Raw genomic sequence first — 20413 nt, 5'->3', positions numbered from 1 at the left:
AACTGTAGAGACTTCTGAGACTGACTGACGCCCTTCTGCCCAATTCTAGAAGTGCAACCATCAAGATGTGGGAGGGAAATCATAATCCGATCATGACAGCTGGTGAACACGTAATGATTGAAAAGTGCACAACTTGGCTCTGCTTAGCAACATCAGCAGCTGGATCCGCTGTAAAATCGTGCTGCTGCTTGGCAACAACAAAAAAAAGCTGAGCTGGCCTTTCGTGAGACTTGTGAAACGATGTTTTGCTGCTCACCTCCCAAAAAGAATCAGAACTCACTCACTGGCCTGCATGCTCAGGTAGAAGGTGGCTCTGTGGGTCCAGCTCTGCAGTGCAGCCTGGGCTGCTGGGCAGTGCGTGGTGTGCAAGAGTGCAGGAGGAGGAACAGGGGGGACTCTGAGCACCTGCTATGATTTTATTGTTTTAATAAACAAATTAAGGAAGTTCAAAACTATTCTTCCTATTTCTAGCTAATTGCCAGCAGTGTAAGAACCTGGCATGGAAAAAATCTGATCTATGGCACTCCACCATCGCTTCCCATCAGGCTGTCCAGATTAGCAGTACTTTTAAGCAGAATTATTTCTAATTAGAAGTACTTCAGGACATTCCCACGCCATGGGTTCAGTGCAGCAGGGATCTGCCTGGGCACAAGCAGCGGTCAGGCTGCAGAGAGGGAGGGAAAGGACTTTGTTATGGTGTGAAAGCTGCAAAAGATATTGTGATCCAAAATGTTTCTGATGGGATTCAAGGTATTGAAAAGTTTAATTCATGCTCAGGGCTGTGAAGCAGTGTTAAGTTGGCAGTGACAGTTTTATAAAGTGTCACTGGGAAGCTGTCATTAGGCATAGCACCCCTCCCTAAGCAGCATGGAGATGATCATTAATTTTATTTACGTTCTACCCAAGAATATTTCTTTCATGCTGAAAATAAGCCTTTCATTTCAGCTCTTAACTAAAAGTATTTGGCGCAATTTGAGAGTCCAAAAAATTTAGTCTAAATATTGGAGCACTTCTCTCTCCAAACCACACTTACAGCAGCATTTTTGGTTTTTACCAGGTTCCATGCACAGAACTGAAGGCAGTGGGAAGGCTGTTGGAGTTGGGGAAATGCAGCCCTGCACTGTAGCACTGACTTTCCAACTGTCCACAGCCAGTTCTGGGCACGGAGATGAGGACAAGGACTTCTCAGGTAGGTTCCCAGTGCCACAATGCCACAAGGCAGTGAACAAGGCTTCCCCACATTTCACCTGCTGGTCTGTGCCTATCATCACACAGGGCTGCATGTGATTTCCTTGTTATTACTGCCTGCCTTTTGTAAACAGCCAATTATGATTGATGACAAATACCTCACCTATATTTAATCACGAGACACTCATGACTGTATAACCCAGGTCCATAGCCAACTTGGCAGAGCGCACGTTTGTTTTTTGCACTCTAATGCACAGTCGTTGACTCAAAGGGAAGGATGCGTGCTCCTAAAGCTCAAAGATGAGGCAGAGAAACATTCCTCTGACTTGGGGTGAGTTCTGGAAGGAGTGTTGGCACCTCTGGAGCGAAGGGCGTATTTTTGGAAGCACTGACAGATGGTTGTCCTGCTGCAGGGCCCAAGCACAGAGCTGGAGTGGTGGTACGCAGCTCAGAGACAAAAATCCACATTGTTCTCATTCAAGATGTGCTGTGGTTTATCAGTCATGAGAACAAGCTATGAAAACAAGTCTCTTGGGAGACTGGTATGTCAAGATAATTTGTTAATAGCACGTCCTGGGCTTGGTTTCAGACTCTCGTCCAAGCAAGTGCACCAGGTCACAGCAGGGCTAATGCTGGGAACTGAGTCATTGGCCTCTGAAACAATCTTGCACTCAAGATAGTGTTGGGAAAGCCATGTGTCATTGTTTACAAATAGGCTGAAGGCAACTGAAAAAAAAAAGTATTTACTTTGTAATGAAACTTGTGGAGTAACACCAACCTTCTGTTCTGTGAAAACTGTTACGTTACATAGGCACAATGCTTGCAGGTAGGTAGGATTGGTGATGGAAGTCCTTTACTGATTTACAAAGCAGGGTGGCAATGACAACACTTTCCAAAGGGGAAACTGAGGCACAGAGGGGTTGAGTAATCAAGGCATCAATATGTTGTGTAATCCTGTACTAGGCTTGAAACCAGGGTTAGTGTTCAGCACTCAAAACAATGTGCATGGACTGCTTGAGGGACTTTTCTCAATGATGCTACATTGATTGATCTTGCACAGAAAGACCCCATTGCATTTCAAGGCTACAGGACCTAAATACTTCCTGTAGGCTCATTTGTAAGTGCCAGCCAAGAACGTTTTTTCTGCACAGCAGTGTCACAGAGGTATCATTAAAGACATCACAAACAAATAAACATATAAAGCAGTAAAGCTGAAATCCATTTGACATGCTAAAGATAATAACAGCAGAATAATGAGTGCTTCCCTATTGGCATTACAACTCTTCCATCATCTTTATAACGTTTTTGAAATGAATGTAATGAGTGAATGCTTAAGGTGAATGTCAATTATATAGCCATTTTTCCCCTTGACTCTGTTGACTCAACTAAGCAGGCATGCAAAACAAGACAATGAGGTCAGTTAGAGACAGTGTCCAAATTCTCTGTGATGATGATGATGATGATCTGGTGACAGTGATGGGTGCCAAAGACACATTTACTCTAAACTGGAGCTCTTGATGTTTGCTCCTGTGGTTGTGTCTTTTTTAAGAGATGATCTAATGGTGGGAAGCTGTCCTAGCAATCCTGGGGTGTTGGTGGAGATAAAGTTAACTAAGCCGCTTGCTGTTGTTACAGATGGCACAACTCTTCATCCTTTTGACAGACATAAACCTAATCAGCTTCTCCTAACGACAGATTTAAACTCATATAACATATTGCCTTGTCCAGCTGGGCTTACACTATTTATACTCGTGTTATCATTTTTCAATAATACAAACAATATCCAGTTTCAGAATTCCGCCCTTCATTTACAGCTGTATTTTCTGCATTAGTGTCTCCCCATCGTTAGCAAATACTCAGGGCCCAGGCTTTGCGGGATTTTACCTCAGTCTTGCTTTTGATTTGGGGGGGTTTCCTGGAGACCAGGCTCAGAAAATAACTGTTGTTACGTATAACTAGGTGCTGAATTTACATTTTACATTTTTAAGCAAAGATTGTAATACCGAATGTAAAATTGGGAAGAAAATCTTCAGAAATCATCTGCAATATTGGCTTCCTGAGTCTGGAAACAGTCTAGTTCAAGATGTCAATTCCCCATTTAATCTCAGTAAGATTTTAACACCAAAATCTAATTACGCATTTCGAACATCAGCTGTAGTTATTTTGGTTTTGGTCATTATGACAGATGGAACTTGACAGATGAACAGATGAAACTTGATTCCACAGTTGGTTTCTATTTATCTGCTATTTATCTATTTGTCATTGAGCTGTTCTTTCAGCCCTGGGAAAATTAAAAAAGGTAATAAAGAGAATGGAAATAAGTAACATTGGTCCAGCTTTCTTCCAACTGCAACAACGATGTATGTAACCAGCTCTGTCACTTCAGTCCAATGACTGGAGTCATATTTGGATGTGGACTCCAAAGTGAAAATGATAATTCTCCCATTCACAACAGCTGTTTTTAATGAATCACAAAGCACGTGGGGATACCACTGAATGAAAAAATAACAACTCTAGTCCTAGCATGAAACCGTGATCATCTCTTGTACCCAAAGAGTGGATAGTAACCGTATTTTAAGTTAATGCAGTGAGCACAAAATAAGGCTCACAGCTGTTTGTCCAGTTTAAAGGTCATATAAGGTTGGAGGATATGCACCCTCTGTAGCTACTGGGATAAACTGAACTGAGATTGTCTCTTCTTGTATCCAGATGTGATTATTCTTTTCTGGTGTGATCAAACATACATATACTGGAATTCACCAAATATGGTGAAGGAATAGCATTATTTCTGATAAGTGCAAGAGCGTGTAGATTGACCCAAACCTCTTCAACCTTCAGCTACATAAGAACAGAACTTGCCATGGAAAGTTATTATGAGACTGTAGAATTCATTAAAGCAAAAGGCGTAAGCACCGTTTCCAAAACTCCTGAAACACTGAAATAATGCTGGGCCTAAATATAATGTGCATAACAACAAAGAAATGTTAAGGCTAGTTTATTACAGTGCAAGAATGTCATCTTGAGTAAAAATATGCCAATGCTCCATGCTCCTGATGCACATCACCTCTGATGAGAGCACTGAATGAGAAAGCCATCACAGAAACTGAAAAAAGACTTGAGGTACAGCTCACGAATTTATACGCCCCCCATCTCACTGCATCGTGCAGAGATTTTCATATGGGTTCCATAAAATTGTGCAGCGCTCCAAATCTGTGGCTAAAAGCAGCTTTTTCTCATAAAGAAAGTGGTTAAGTGTAATTTTCAGTTTACAGTTGGAAGTGGCATGGAAACTGTGAGTAATAGACAATGCAACAAGTAGGCATGGAGCTTACTCCAACAGCTAGTAGCAATTACTGTAGTTTCAGTTCAATGTGCTGCATACGTAGTACACACAAAGAAATATAAAAAAAGCCTCAAATCATGGTAGTCTAATCAAAAGCTTTTTCTATGAGGATGAAAAATAGGACAACAGCTCACACTATCCTAGGATAATAACAAAAGTGAAAGACAGCTATGTATAATACATCACACATAGTGTTAGAGAATTCATGATCTGTACCAAGCAAAACCAAAATGGAGCTCATTAAAATCTAGGCGTGCAAGGTCTGTAACTGCAGATTTATTAAGCTGTGCTTTAACAATTAGGATTTTGATACTTGGGAGCTGCTGCTTTGTACTTTTCTTCTCTTTCTGCAGCAGTCTGCTTCTGGCTGCTGCAAGAAGGTGCTCATAATGCAAGAGTTTGATAGTATCAAAGATCACTGCTGCAGGAGACCTACACATATCTCTGCCTCTTTGAGAGGGGAGAGAAAAGCTGACATTGAACCTTAAGAGCATGAGGTGGTGCTATTTGACTGACAGCTCAACAGAGTCACAGAAAATAGGGCCAAGGAGGTGTATATCTCCCCCCAGTTGTTTTTTTTTTTTTTCTTCCAGGTTTTACAGAGGAAACATATTTTGGGAATGGAAGAAAATGTCCTTAAGCTATTTTTCCTGAAGATCTACTTAGCAAATCCTTGCCGCTTGGTCTAATTTGAGCACTTCAGTCAGATCTATTCTGCACGCACTGCTATTGCATTGCCTCCTTCCTAAAGATTCCTGTTTTCCTTCATTATCACTAACGAGATCATCTTGTTTTCTTAATCACATTTATACTGGTTTTGTTTCCTTCTAAAACTCTTCTGTTGCAAATACTGCAATTGCTCACAGCCAAAAGAATTATTAGCATGACACCTATCTCATTGTGGTTGGATAGCTAGAAAAAGTTTTTATGCTATACACCCAGCCTGCACGAATCAAGAGAATCTTTTCTGATTACTTACATTCAGAAAAGCAGATTTCATTTAGATAAATTAAATCATTCTTACCTTTCACCCATGCAGACAGACTTTACTGCTAGGAGTTCTGTACAGTTCCCCACAGCACACCGCTGCTCTGAATATGAAGCAAACAAACACAGCCTGATCCATTTGCAAGGACTCAGAGCTGGCTGAGCCTTGGTTTGCCCAAGCACCACGGGTGCTAGCTAGATCATATGCTTACTGTGAAACCAGAGAACTAAATGAGTCTGTCAAGTCCTAACTAGCATTTTATGACAAATTTATTTTGGCAAGAATGTATAGTGCAGTATTGTGTCAGACTTGCTGAGCCTTATGCATTCTGTATCTGTCTTGATGGCTGACGTATTTTCACAGCATCCCATGTGCAAGAGTGTCTAATGGAAAACAACACAAATTAAGTCAAACTTTTATTTCACCCTGTGGTCTTTAGAAGCCCATAGTTAAAAAGGATTGTGTCAAGAAAAACTACAATCTGTGAAGTCTTTGCTCTGACACTGGCTGTCAGCAGTGCAACTCTTCTGTCATTAATTGCAGCGGTTGAATGTAGAATCAATTGAATTTAAGCTCTTTAGTTGGGTTTAAGCTTAGATCAGAGACACGGGACAAAAGTTCACTCTCTTCAGTTCTGGAGTCGAGGGGCTTCTATATGTTTATTCCACTGGCATTACAAAACATAAAAGCTGATCTGACAGTTTTCTGAGGTGACTCCACCTCCCCACCTCTCCTGAGAATGGCCAGCTGTCAGTAGGAAAGCTTGCTTTCACCTTCCTCATGAGAAGAAGCAGCACAACACTGATTAAAAGCTGCCCAGAACTACAGGGCAGTCATTCTCTAATACTGCCACAGAAGATGAGAGGTGTAAGAGGATTTTAAAGAAAGCCTCAAGTGAGAAAAGGAATATCGTTGATATTCTTCACAAATACCATCCTCCTTCCTAACCTCCAGATTAATGGAAGCTGGAAATGAATGTAGGGAGCCCACCTCGATCTGGAGGTTGTTCTACGGTCTGAACTTCCACAGAGATGTCTCTTGCTCCCTCTGCCATCCCCAACATCTGTAAGATCTCCAAACGATTGCTTCTCTTTCTATTCCTGTTCCGTTCACTCTACATCATGCAACACAAACTAACCATCAATTTACAAAATAAGTTGATTTTTTTATAAGGGAGAAATGGTCTGCAGGCACATTCTGTAAGTGTGAAGTACACTGCTGGATCTGGAGACAGCTGTGTCACTTTTTTTTTCTTTTCTTTTCTTTTTATAGGCTGACAAGCTGCCTTTGGACAGGTGTGCTCTTAACCTGTCCCACAAACCAGCGCCTAGGTGACAATTCAAGTTCAGCCAGTCACTGACAACTTGCTTTACTGGTAAATGACCAAGCTGTCAGATAACATAGACCAGCTAAGGCCTTTTTCCTGAATGAGGTTGACTTAAATTTCTTGCCACAGTCTGCTTTGGGACTGTCTAAATGTTTGCTTGATGAAAAATGCTAACTAGCTGATTTGGGAGCACGTGCAAACTGACTACTGGTCCAAAGAGCTGTGCGCCCAAACCTGTCGTCACAGATCTCTGTTTCAAAGACGGAAAAATGCATGCATGTAGATGTAGATATAGATTGAGATGCAGATGTGGAAGGCAGGGTAAAGGAAACTAAGACAACAAGGCTTAGCTTTTCTGTCCATGGGCCCATCTGAACCCTCTGGCCAACTACCAGCTCTTCTACCAAAACATAATGGCAATATAAACCCTGTTTATTAGAAAAATGCAGAAGTAATTGAAGTCCCTCTGGCCTTACGTGTTAGCAACATGTTTCAATATAATAACACAATGATAAAATCCTTGTTAGTCTCAAACTAATGAAGTACTATTTTAATCTTAGTCCTCTTAGCAGGAAAGGCTAGAAGTGTCTTCAGATACCTGAAGATCTATAAGAAGGAGGTCTGGGTCACCAGAGGTAATTTTCCACCTGTAGGTGCGGATGATGGTCAGCTCTCACTTAGGAACATGGTTAAACATCTGCATAATCTTTCTAGAGAATAGCCAGCTAATTTTATCTCTGAAATTCTGCATATGAAACACATTCTTGTCGTTACATGGCAACGTAAAATCAACAAGCAATCCTTTCTGAAACAAATCCTTAGAACTATTTCTGAAAAAAAAAAAGGAACCGTGGAAGAGTGCCATATTAAAAAAACTCCAGCATTTGCAAATAGCTATTACAGTCTGTAATGTTGCAGCATGTTTTTAAAATAGCTGTTTTAGGACATGCATGCTAATATCAGTCTGTTGGTCTTAGAAAGATACTATTAAACAGTCATCATCCTGTCGTCTACATTATAGGTTATGTGGATTGTAAAACAAGTTATACGAGAGATCATGAAACTATAGAACCTCAAAGGAACTACTGTGTTTTTTCTGGTAAGCAGAAATGTTTCTTTTACTCATAAGACACTCCTTTCACCTTTTAGTAATGTCTAAAGCATAATTAGCAAACTGCTTTGAGTCTAGACATTTTTAACTTTAAAGAACTAATAAAATATTACTTACCAGTTTTCCTCTAGACTAAAAATGAAAATACACCATTCAATTTACCACTGATTTTTATAACCTTCTGCACTCCTTCTCTCCTAGCCGGTGTATGGATCCCCTTTCTCCCTGGATCACATGAAAGTGTTCTATTAATGTGAATTGGCTTATGTTTGAGAACACTATGCTGGAGAGCTATGAAGTGTAAGGAATCTGACCCAGGGATCTGCAGGGCTGTGACACATCAGTTCTTTACAGGAATTCTCAGTTGCTGGTTGAGAACAACACAAGATAGGTCCGGTACACGGCGTGCAGTCTGCTGTCACTGTTGATGTTAGTAAACCTTTTGCCTAAGGCAGTGAGACAAGTTCTGTGATACACCACTGTAACTGGAATTTTCCCCTCTGGCAGTCACTCCAGGACTGCAGTGCCAAGTGTCAGGCTGCCTCTCCACCCAACTAACTCAGTAAGTTGGGAAAACTATTCACCACTAAAACACACACAGCCACAGCATGGCTGGAAGCGATAGCTGCATCAAGAAAAACACTGCAAGTCAGCACTGCTCTGCATATTTCCTGAGGAATGCGTTGCTGGAGTTCAGAACAAACATTCGAGGTCTGGGATTGCTATGAGAGTACCTGGCAGAAGAAAAGTCTCCACCACCATTCCGTTCTAAACCTCTTTGCCAGTGTTTAGTCTTCTCTCGTCCACACACTTGGCAAAGAGGGAAAGCAGCCCGTCTCTTCTCACTGCGGATAAGATGGATCTCTCAGCCCACTTATCTAAACGCAGTAGTAGAAGACAGACGCACAACTGGGTTTTCTTTTGCTCCAGAGGAGCAAGTCTGACCTACTTTACCCACAACTGGAACATTATCTTCGTGATTCTTTCAGGAAAAATACATGCTGCTGCAGTATAGACAACTATAAAATCCCATACCAGGGGTGGGAGAGAAAAGAAAGGAAACCCACACCAAACACCAAAATGACTTTAAGTAGAACACGTCTTCTGCTCCATCATTCCTCTGAAAGATCCTCCCTTGGAATATATTATTTCAGACAGGAAAAAGTTGTTCCTTTCTTCATAGATTAAGTTACATGCCTTTAACCGCACGTAATAAAAACAGAATGAATTCAGTGCAACGTGTGAAGAAATGACTGAATTGTTAGCATAAAGCCAACCACAGAAGCACTTAGGTTTAACAACACTGTTTGCATAGTGTTGGCAACGTCTGAAAGGTGATAACTGCCAGAGACTGCCATAAGGAAAAGGGAATTCCTATGGATTTTCTGAAGAAGAGAGAAATTACTGCCATATCAGAAGTTCAGTGTCCAAATAACTGCATACAGTTATGCACAATATTGTGGCCACAACTCCACAGAGCACTAACTGCCTTTTCATCGTTGCTGTTGCAAAAACACGTTCTGCATTTGATTTTTAATTCCTTTGTTTTTCCATTAGAAACGCATTGGCCAGACCACCAAGGCAGCAGCAGTCTGGCTATTCTCCACTCTGATGCATCATTGATGTATGTATATATTTCTTGATCCTGCTTTCAAAGCCCTGTTTCGTACTTTTTTCTTTTTAAATAAATTACTCTATGAGTATAATGAGAAAGTGGAAGGCATTGGGCGTTTTAGTCTGTGCCAAGCAGGACTCTCACATGTTAATGGAGCAACATTGTGTCAGTCCTTCACTTAATGAAACATTCCAAATCAATGAAGGGTTCCCGATGCCAAAAAAGGTTTCATCCTGTCTGCTTTCTCCCCCTGATATCACAGCAGATTGGGTCCCACGTGTTTTGCAGAGTTCTATTAATAATTGTTCCTCTGAAAATACCTTCTTGCACTGGCACCACGTACGCTGTGATCTGATGGGCTGTAACCTAACCCACTGTGCTGGAAGGATATCTGGTGCCACATTGTTACCTCCCATAGCATGATCTGTAAACATGGAAAGAAAAGCTCCTGCAAGAACCTTGTGTATAAATGTATAATGTATAACTGTGCATTTCTACATTAATAAAATTCTTTTTATTATTATTATTTTTTTAAGATAGTCACACTCATTTAATGAAAGTCCACTCACCTGTATTTGCTGGCAGAGCTGGCAGCTGAATGGCAAGTATCTCAGACATTGCATTTCTCACGTTTTCAGTTAGTCTAGCACCCGTTATGTTTATTATCTTTATTTCAGGAATAATTACCGCTGTGCATCTGGTCTTATGTTGCAGTTTTGTTGGATAATAATAGCTTGCTTTCTCTCTTCATCCTGAACAGCAGCACTTATTTTGGAGCATTCAAGGGAAATGGAAGAAAGTTGATGCTTTACAACCATATGCAACATTGCTAGGCAGTGACTGCTGTCTCAATGTAAGATGTGTCTTTTTCCATTAAAGCAAGCAGACTGCAGACCTTGACCTAGCCAAGACACACAGTTAACACCACTGGTAATTAAGTTCTCAGCACCATAAGAAATAGCATCATCTCTCTTTATTTGATGTCAGTGGGGACTGCTTTGAGCTGCTTCCTGAGACACAGCATCTGTCTGAGCTTCTGTGTGTTGTGAGTTATACAAAACACGTGCTGCTAAGAATGAGAATTCAGTTGGAGACTGCAGCTGAGTTCCACTTGCCGGATAACCAGTGCTGGCACAGTGGCTCTGTGGCACTCTGTGTCATGAGACAACACACTGAACTCGTGCTGCCTGACGCTTCCACCCCTGAATCCCTGTCCTTTGGAAATGCTGTATCTTTATGCTCAGTGCTCACACATTTGCTTCCTCCAGGTGAGCCAGCAGGAGGAATGTAGCAGTAAATGCTGAAAGTCTTTCATACTGCACAGTATTCTTGTTAGAAACAAGTTGTTATGCTGCACAATGCTTGCTAGGTTCTCATTATGCTTTTAGTGCCGAATTTTTAACGTGTTGCCTTTTTCAGAACGCTTTGCCATGTTATGGCATGTCTGAGACAAAGAGCAATCTGTGTAACCGATGAATAAAAGGCTCTGCGAGAAAGGTCAGCCATGGATTCCAAGAAAGCAAGCATCATCTGAAGCACAAGACTGATGTTTGTCTGAGGCTGGATAAATGCATTTCCTCTGCAATGCCCTGAGCCTGGCAGGCCGCTCTGAGCCGCGCACCGCTTCACCTTTCACAACTTTCAGTCCTGAACAAAGCGGTCGCCCTAAGAAGCTTCGGATCGGCATCACGACAGCAAGAGGTGATCAGCCTTATTAACGCAAGAGGCGACCACCTTTATTAAGGCAGGAGCGAGCACCTTCATTAAAGCAGGAGGTGCGCGGGCTGTTGGACTGCAGCGCATCTGCGCCCTCTCGCGGTTCCCCCGTTGTGGCGGATGATGACACGCGCTGCGGGCGGCATTCACCGGAAATAACCGCTGTGCGCGGTTTAACCAGCGAACGGGCTCAGGCCGGCTTCGAGCTCCGTCCCGCCGAGGGACAGAAGCGCGGTGGGCGGCAGGGAAGCGCAGCGCAGCCCCGGCCCCAACCCCGCAGCTCCCAGCCCCGCCAACTCAGGGCAGGCGCCGCCCCGCCGGGCGAGAGCGGTTCAGCCCCGCCCGCTTCTCCTACGGCGGCCGCGCGGGCCCGAGGCCCGGCAGCGATGGCCGAGTCGGATGCAAGCGGCGATTCCTTCTCCCCGCGGAGTTCCGGCTCTGCCCGCGGCCGCCTCTCGCTGCCGTCCGCCTCTCGCAACGGCTCCGTCTCGCAGCGCAGGCGGCGGCGGCTCGCGGCAAGCCTCGGCCGCCCGCCCGCCTCCGAGAAAGGAGACGAGGAGGATGAAGAGGAGGACGAGGACGACGGAGAGGAGCCGGAGAGCGAGAGGCCGCGGCCGCCGGGGAGCTCCGAAGGCGGCGGCGATGAGCGCAGCAGGAGGATGATCCGCAACCAGTACCGAGAGCTCATCTGCAGCGTGCAGCGTGAGGCGGGGCCGGGGGATGTGAGCCGTGAGCCTGGCCGGCAGGTGCTTCCGCCCCTCTGCTCCGTGCTGGGGCGGCTCACCTGGAGCGCTGCGTCCGGATGGGCTGCGCTCAGTGCGGGAGGGACGCGGAGCTGTTGGAGCGCAGTGCAGAGCAGGGGCACAGAAGTGAGCAGAGGGGTGGAACCCCTGCCTGCGAGGACAGGCTGAGCTGGGGCTGTGCGGAAGGTCACAGCAACCCCAGGAAACCCTACGGGCTTGGGGGGGAGTGGCTGGAGAGCTGCCTGACGGAAAGGGACCTTGGTGTGCTGATGGACAGCACTGAGTATGAGCCCAGGCGGCCGAGAAGGCCAATGGCATCCTGGCTTGGATCAGAAATGCTGTGGTGAGCAGGACTAGGGAAGTAATCGGCACTGGTGAGGCCTCACCTCGAGTGCTGTGTTCATTTTTGGGCACCTCAGTACAGAAAGGACATGGAGGTGCTGGAGCAGGTCCAAAGTTGGGCAACAAGGCTGGTGAAGGGCTTGGAGAATATGGCCTAAGGGGGAGAGACAGGAGGGACTGGGGCTGTTCAGTCTGGGGAAAAGGAGGCTGAGGGGAGACCTTACTGCTGTCTTCCAATATCTGAAAGGTGCCTACAGTGAGAGTGGGGTTGGTCTCTTCTCACTGGTGACAGGACGAGGGGAAATGGCCTCAAGTTGCACCAGGGTAAGTTTAGGTTGGATATCAAGGAAAACTTCTTTACAGGAAGGGTTGTTAAGCACTGGAATGGGCTGCACAGGGAGGTGGTTGAGTCACCATCCCTGGATGTGTTTAAAAACCATTTGGATGTGGTGCTTGGTGATTTAGCAGAGGGTTGTTAGAGTTAGGGTGGTGTGGTTAGGTCACGGTTACACTCAATGATCTTTAAGATCTTTTCTAACCTGAGTGATTCCATAATTTAGAGTGGATATAATGAAGAAGATATTTATGATAAGGGTGTTGAGGCACTGTATGGGGTGCCCAGGGAGGTGGTGGTGTTTGAGCCTTGCAGACAGCCAGAATGAGGGGATGGGGCAGTGAGCATCTCATGGGGCTGTAGGTGTCCCTGTGCACTGCAGAGGGTTGGACCAGATGGCCTTTAAGGTGCCCTGCCAGCTGAAGTGATTCTATGAGCAGCTCTCCAGATAATTGCCTGTGTTTCTGCTTCCTCCACAGAGGTTTGCACTGTGTTGCTTTTCTCAGTAAGGCATTACAGTTGTGGTTTAGTAAGCAGTGCCAAACTTAGCGAGGTCTAGTGCTTATTGCTTCCTGCAGGCTGAATGTGTAGAGCTGTTATAAAAGAATAACAGCATGGTTTATGGATGGGTCAGTCTGTGCTTAAGAAAAAACAACAGTGCTGTCTATGCCAGTGCACTAAAAGAATGACAGTAACTAAGAACTGCACATCTGAAAGCCTTGTTAAATCATGTGTATACCTCAAATATAAGTAAGTGTGTTTGACCTGGTGACATTCAGAAATCACCAAGCATGTATCTTTTTGCCTTTGTTTTTTATCCCTTTGTTTCCTGAAGTCCTTAGTTGAAATGGATGAGGTGAGCAACACAGAGACCCCAGCAGTATTTAGTGGCTGCTTTGGCACAGATATGGGTGTTTAGCTGTAGCTAGGAGGAACCTGGGATCTATCAATTTTGAGCTTTGCAGTAAAACTCGTGGGATGTGTGTCATTAACACAACTTCAGTAAGATGTGATGTGTGAACAGGACAGTTTTGATTAAGGTGTGTGTATGTATGTATTGATACTTTTATATTTACATAATTTAGGATTTCATTTGTGTCCTTTCCCCCAGAAAATCGTGAGGATATGCTGAGTTCCAAAAGCAACAGGCTGACAGAAGCTTTGGAAGAAGCCAATCAACTGTTCACTGGAGGTAACAAATTCTGTAGTCCTTGTCAGAGGTGATGGATTAACAGCCAAATGTGAGGAGATGATACATTAATAAACAAAGAAGGGCAAATGAATGAAGCTGACATCCAAGTACTTTATCAGAAATATTAAAACATGATGTTAAGCTAAAGAGGAATTGTTTGAATAAGGTGTTATGAGAAGAAAATCTAATTACAGTAATGTTTTTGCTTAGAAATGCTTTGTGCTTTATCTTGACTATGTAGGATAGAAGTAATACCCAAAAGATATAATTGTAGATGGGTTTGTTTCACTTGGAGGGGAAAAAAACCTCATATGTTGAATGAAATGCATTTTTCATTGTTACAAGGTGACATGTTGGTTCTCTGTGCTTGCCCTTGTTCAGCCATCCTCTCCTTTTCCCTTTTCTTATGGAAATGGCAGTATTATGTAAGTAATTGTATTAGAGGTCATTGCAATAGAGTGGTTTACAAAGCTCCACGCTGAGGATCCCCTGTATGCTAAATTTGGTTTTTGACACGCAGTCTTTTTCTTCTGTAACAGTTTCCCGTGCACGAGAAGCTGCATTGGATGCCCAATTTCTTGTCCTGGCATCAAATCTAGGAAAGGAGAAAGCCAATGAATTGCGCTCAGAGATCACAACGTTTGATTCACTAACATTTGCAGAAGATTTGGTAAGTTCCAGACTTTGGCTTTGCCCTATTTTTTTCTTTTTATAGACTCATAAAAGAAAAGCCTGAGATTGTCAGGCAGCACCTGCCAGTTCTGATGGGACATAACTGTTTTCCTCTGAATTTCCTTGATTAATGTTCTGGTTAGTTTTGCTAATTGCTTTAAACAGTGGGTTCAGCATTTCCAATTTGTGTAGGTGAGAATCTTAACTCTCAGATATAGGCATTTCCCTCTCCCCATTGTTGTACTGCTGCTGCTTTGTCATAGTTTAGTAGTGCATGCTTTTAGGGTTGTCTTAAACACTTTCTTTGATAGACAGCGTTCTCTTGGTTCACACTAAGCAGTTTCTTTATCTAGTCTGCTGCTTTATGTGTTTTTGAATGGAGTTCTCAAGGTTCCACGTGTATTATTCAGATGTTTTTAGAGATGTCAGTTTATCTGTTTTTTGCAGTGGCCAGATGGAAGAGTGGCTTTACGATACCACTGAAGCAGACTCTTTCCCCCTCCCCCCCAGTTTTCAATTCTTTATTAAAGCTGATTCCTGGGGAAGGACTGGGGGATGTGAGGTTGGGCCAAAGAAGCTGTTGTATGATATTTGAAATGATAGGCTTCCTGGAGCTATGTGGTGGTCAGAAACTGAGAGCTAGTGCAAAATGCATTCCTGCTCCATATGTAATTTAAAGACTGTTAATGATTGGTTTTATTTACCCATAGTTTTTCATTGCATTACTGATGCTGTGTAGTGATTACTGGAAACAAAAATACTATGTGTAAGTGGAGATGTACCATGTTAACTCCTTACAGAAATCAGTGAGTCTTTTATCAATGCAGCTGTTGAAATAGTGGGGCTCACAATCACTATTAGCTGAAAGCTTATGGGGAGTTGCTGCTGCAACCAGTAGGGTTATGGCAGGAGTCAACTCTTGTTCTTGATTTCATTGACTGGATAAGCACTGCGCTCTATTTTTGTTCCACTGATAATTAGAGGGCAGAAACTCAAGTGACCTTTGTCTAGGAGTGATGATAATCTAAGCAATGAAAAACATAAGAGGCTGTGTGTATTCTGCAGTGTCTGCTGTCATTTGTAATGTAAGAAAGAGAAGTTTGTTGAAGGGGGAAAAATACAATTCTTTGGGTCTAGTGAAGTGTCTGGAAATGCTAGATTGATTCGTATTTGAAGCTTAAGATCTCTTGAAATGAGATTTAAATTTTGGTTCCATTTTCTTACCATCCACCCCATGGTTTTTCCATACAGTGGTTTAGACAACTACAGCTCATTCATTTCTATATGAAATTGACTCACTGCAAAACACTGATTCTGGGTTTTGTCATCTAAAGTAGATGAAAATATCTGATGTTAAATCCTCTGTTTAGATACAGCATGACTTGCCTGTGTAAGTTACGAGTCTGTGCTTTTTCTGTATTGATTGAGCCTTCAGGAAAATCAAATTTCTTTTGCTATACTGTGACATTAAATAGAAATCTAGTAGGACAGACACCAGTACAGTTTTTCACCATTGGTCTGCTAGTCTTTCTTGATGAGAATTCTCACTGCAGTTTTCTTTTGCCTTTTGAAGCTGACATTCATGGGCATAAATCGCACAGAAACAGAGGGAAACGATAGCGATTCTGAGAACACGTCAGGTGGCTATTTACCTAGCAGTGCCTGGTATAAGCTGGGAGAAGAAGCAGAAAAGTACTTCAGGAGAGCACCTCCTTTTCATTACATGTAAGTTTATTGCAGCACAAGCTAACAGCCCTAAGTGGTTTTAATTCTGATTAATTACCTTTAATGCCCTGGACTTGAGTTGAGTTTAATCTCAAGTCAGCCCTTAAACGAGGTCTAAGAGAGGTGCAGCCAGGCTCCACTCCTGGTCACAAAGTAGAATTGCCTTCACCTGTGCTCCCAGGGCTGACCAGGTCCTTTCCCCAGGTGCTCTATCAGTGGTTCAGGCTGTGATTCAGCAATTCTCATACACATATATATGTTCTTTTTATTCTGCTTAGGTTGGGGTCTTTCAAGTCTGAACCTCCCATGCCCAGGCAACGGATTGAGAGGCAGAGAAAGGCTCCAGGAGGGGAAGGAAAACGGGCAATGCCTGCTCAGGTTTGTGCACTGCTGTCTTTGTTAATGACTTGTTATAACAGAATAATTTCAAATGACATAGAAATCTTTTTGTTATTGTTTTGTAGCTGTTACCTGTATAGCACTAAAAGATTCAGGCTTTACTATTATGCCTCCTAATTTGTTTTGTGTGGACTACAGCATTTCATTAACTGAGTGGAATGAAGTAGGATTTATGGACTGTTTGTCTATTTTCATTTTTCCCTGCTAGTTTCTAGTTTTTGTCAAACATTCACTTCCAAGAATGGTCTTTCAAAACATTGTATAAATATAAGAAATATCTACAGTGAGTGACTGACAGATCTTCCAAAATCATAAAAAGACCAGTGGAGCTTGTATGGCATTACTGCTTATGGAGAGGTGTCAAATGCCCAGTTGTACCCACAGAACTGTGTCAAAATACAGCAGAGAATGGAGAGGTTTTCTTTTTTGCTCAGTTTTCAGAGAGAAGGATGTTAACAAACGTCTCATGAAGAGTGAGAGTTTCCAGCTTACTGTGATTTTGCAGATCTTATAGTATATTTATGAAATGTTTTTCTTAGATTCTTTAGTGTCTTTCTAATTCTCCAAGAGGAAGGAGGTTGAATTGATTTAATTAAAAAAAATACAAAAAAAAAGAGGGAAATAATCAGTATTCTGTTTGCCAGCCAATTCATTTACATGGTTGGCCATATTCCAAACTGAAATGCCTGGGACAGTAATCATCCAAAGAGACCAAGACAAGTTCAAATCAACTTATTTACTCTGACTCTGACAGGAGAGGCTGAAAACACATAAACTGAAAGTTCACTGCTTATACTGTACAATGGGAATTCATTCCTAAATCCCTTTGTAAGTTTTCAGATGCTTGCATGAGCTTCTGTAGCTGTGTGTGTGACATAAAGAAAATGCTATCTGTTACATAATGAGTTCCTAAAAGGTCAGTTTCGTATTCTTGTCTTATAACAGTTAAAAAAAATGGAGGAGTCTCATCAGGAAGCTACAGCGAAAGAAGTGGAGAGGATCTTGAGGTTGTTACAGACTCATTTCAGAAATGATCGTAAGTATGGCTCAGTTTAGCTTTTACAGCATCAGTTTGAGACTGAGTGCTCTTATCTTCCACAGTTAAGAGCTGTTAAACTACAGAAGCAAAACGAGGTGGAGTTGATGTGTAGAATTGTTTATTCTGAAGGTCGTGTACTGACTGTGTATCTTTATGAAATCTGATTGGTTGAGGCTTCATTTTAGTCAAAGAAAGGTTGAGATGAAAGGGACCTGGAGAGGTCATCTGGTCCAAGCCTTGCTGATGTAAAGCCACCTGGAGCTGGTGCCCAGGACCACATCCAGCTCTTGAAACAGGTTCCACAACCTGTTTGATGGCAAAGTCAGTTTAAACTATGTCTTTGTTTTTAAGAGGTAAATCAAATAGTGGTGTACCTACAAAGTGTTCTGTACACACGTGTGTGTATACGTGGTGCAGTTGTGAAGTCAGCATTATAGCTAAGTCACTGTAAGCACTGACTTAATTTTTAGAGTGAGTAGTGCTGTTAACTTGTGTTTGTGTGTTAGTTCTGCAGGTATCACCTGTTTGTTTGTTTTTTATTGTTGTTGTTTTTAACTAAACCATTTTGACATTGCCAGCTCGTACTCCTATTTTCTTCTTTGATCTTGTGGTTGATCCAAACTCCTTTGCACGCACTGTGGAAAACATCTTCCATGTGTCCTTCATAGTAAGGGTAAGGCAAGACAAGTTCTTGAAATCTTACTTGAGACGCTGGAATTACATGGAAATCTTGATTTCTTGTTTTTATGTGATATTAAAATAGTAGGATTTAAATATTAGAATTCCTGATTAGGTTTCCACAAACACTCTGATATTTTGGAAATGGAATAAAAAAGAAAATAGACTATTTTTGTACTGATATTTCTTGCTATTACAGCAAGTTTCACAATGGTTAAATGTTTGCTATTAATCTTTTCAAAAAAGAGTTCAAGCATGTGTATGTTAGTATTGAAGAATTATTACATGTCAATATTTACTGCATTTACTGCATTCGCCTTTGTAAGCACAGTAATTAAATATATTCCTATTTCTTGCTAATTAGGATTATTAATGTATGTTTATGATGATGTAATGTAGTAGTGACTATTTATATATATATAAATTTATATATATTTTTATTTATATTTATATATATATTTATATATATCACTGCATTATAACATCTGAAATCTTCAATCCTCTGTTTTTAGGATGGTTTAGCAAGATTAAAGCTGGATGATGATAAATTGCCAGTAATAGGTATGTAAATCTAGCTTTAAAAAACTGTTTTTGTTGTCATAACATTGAAAAGTAGCTATATCTTAATGTGTTCACAAAGCTTTACAGATGTGTAGCTGAAAGAGCAGAAATTAGGGGGTAAGCAGTGACTGTAACTGAAGGCACAAAGAGATTTATAAGACTAATTGAGAAGTTTGAGACTTTTAAATGTAGAAATATGGAAAACCTGTTATGGTGGCTTGCACAAATTACCAGTAATAAAAAGTTATTCTGTTACCTCCAAAGTGATATTTTGCTTGATAAGTATGTGTGTACTGCTATGTTTGGAGGAAAATACTTGTTTTCCTTTGTTTATCCAAGACAAGAAGCGCTGCAGCTTTAAAACAGTTGGAAAGGAAAAGGTATGAATGGGGTCTCCAGTTCTCATTCTCACAGGGTATTGATGGGATTAAGACTTGGTGAGATTTGATAAAAACACCCAGACCCTTCTGGGAATCTGGAAGAAGTTAGTTTCTAAATTTTAAAGAGGTAAGACTAGAGAAATTTCCTTAGGCAGCAGGTAGTACAGGCTATTGTAAGAGAGGAATTTAGTAGAGTACATGTTAGTGATATTGATGTTTGTGAAGCTTTTGTGTTCCTGAAGGCCACGGTAAAGATAATGAAAATACAATATTTTGAACAGAGCCTGTACAGAACGTTGAAGAAAAAAATGATGACTACAGTGCTCGAGCACGGAACCAAGTTGTCATCTCCCTGAGCCATGAAGAATGGAGGGTATAATACTTGATAACTTTGATTCATTTATTTTCCCTGAAGTTTAAGAATACCTGAGAGCTGTGTTCTTACGTACTCAAATGAGGATGAATGTTCATATATGATTATTACTATTATTGTTTCATATATTACTGCATTTAATTTCATGGATTCAAGTACAACCACAAATCTGATGAATGTTTTTAACCCCAAGAAAATGGAGAAGTGGATGGCAGTTCCATCTTTAACCCATGAAGCCCTGCCAGTTTAAGTGCTTTTGACTTTAATGGCTTGTTTTTACTACTTTCTGAGGACTGCATAATCACATAATCTGTTATTTCCCCTTATATATGATATTTGCTCCTAGTGGGGAAGTACATTTTTCCTCACTGTTCTGTTTTTTTATAAAAAGTTTCTTAGATAAAATTTTCTCCTCAGAATGTTCAGAACAGGCATTCAAAATAGTGCTTTAATATGAGAAACTTCATTTACACCTGTTGATAACTGCAGTTGTATTTAAATAATTCAGCCCTGTAATTTACATACTTTTCTGTCACTTCTAATTAGGAAATTGTAGAAACATATGAAATAACAGAACCGATGATCAGCCCTCCTGATAGCATTGAAGATGAAATGGAGACAGCTTAATTGTTCAGGTGAGGAACCAAAGGGTGGATACTTAGAACCAAAGGGTGGATACTTAGAACC

The 20413-nt window shown here is 41.7% G+C and overlaps 2 protein-coding genes across 7 annotated transcripts in view; one reads left to right on the top strand and one right to left on the bottom strand.

The window, feature by feature from the left end:
- Positions 1-10182, bottom strand: part of TACC2 (transforming acidic coiled-coil containing protein 2) — a 117520-nt gene extending 107338 nt beyond the window's left edge. For 4 of the 6 annotated variants that reach the window (XM_042863810.1, XM_042863814.1, XM_042863812.1 and 1 more), the window contains exon 1: positions 8075-8202. The gene's annotated coding sequence lies outside the window, so the exon portion shown is untranslated. Of the gene's footprint in view, positions 1-8074; positions 8203-10141 lie in introns of those variants that run through there. The other 2 variants (XM_042863811.1, XM_042863817.1) reach the window with 2 other exon arrangements.
- Positions 10183-11663: 1481 nt separating this feature from the next.
- NSMCE4A (NSE4 homolog A, SMC5-SMC6 complex component) overlaps positions 11664-20413 on the top strand; it is a 9314-nt gene continuing 564 nt past the window's right edge. Inside the window, exons 1-10 of the mRNA XM_042863913.1 lie at positions 11664-11990; positions 13819-13899; positions 14439-14569; positions 16145-16296; positions 16575-16674; positions 17641-17731; positions 18313-18407; positions 18925-18973; positions 19635-19726; positions 20273-20361. Coding sequence (XP_042719847.1) covers positions 11675-11990; positions 13819-13899; positions 14439-14569; positions 16145-16296; positions 16575-16674; positions 17641-17731; positions 18313-18407; positions 18925-18973; positions 19635-19726; positions 20273-20353 — 1188 coding nt within the window. The 5' untranslated portion in view covers positions 11664-11674 and the 3' untranslated portion in view covers positions 20354-20361. The remainder of the gene's footprint in view (positions 11991-13818; positions 13900-14438; positions 14570-16144; positions 16297-16574; positions 16675-17640; positions 17732-18312; positions 18408-18924; positions 18974-19634; positions 19727-20272; positions 20362-20413) is intronic.

Source organism: Lagopus leucura, unplaced genomic scaffold (assembly GCF_019238085.1).
Source record: "Lagopus leucura isolate 7727_CA_CO unplaced genomic scaffold, USGS_WTPT01 Super-Scaffold_741, whole genome shotgun sequence".
NCBI lineage: Eukaryota > Metazoa > Chordata > Aves > Galliformes > Phasianidae > Lagopus > Lagopus leucura.
Note: the sequence above shows the minus strand (reverse complement) of the source record. Positions and strands in the feature narration are given on the sequence as shown.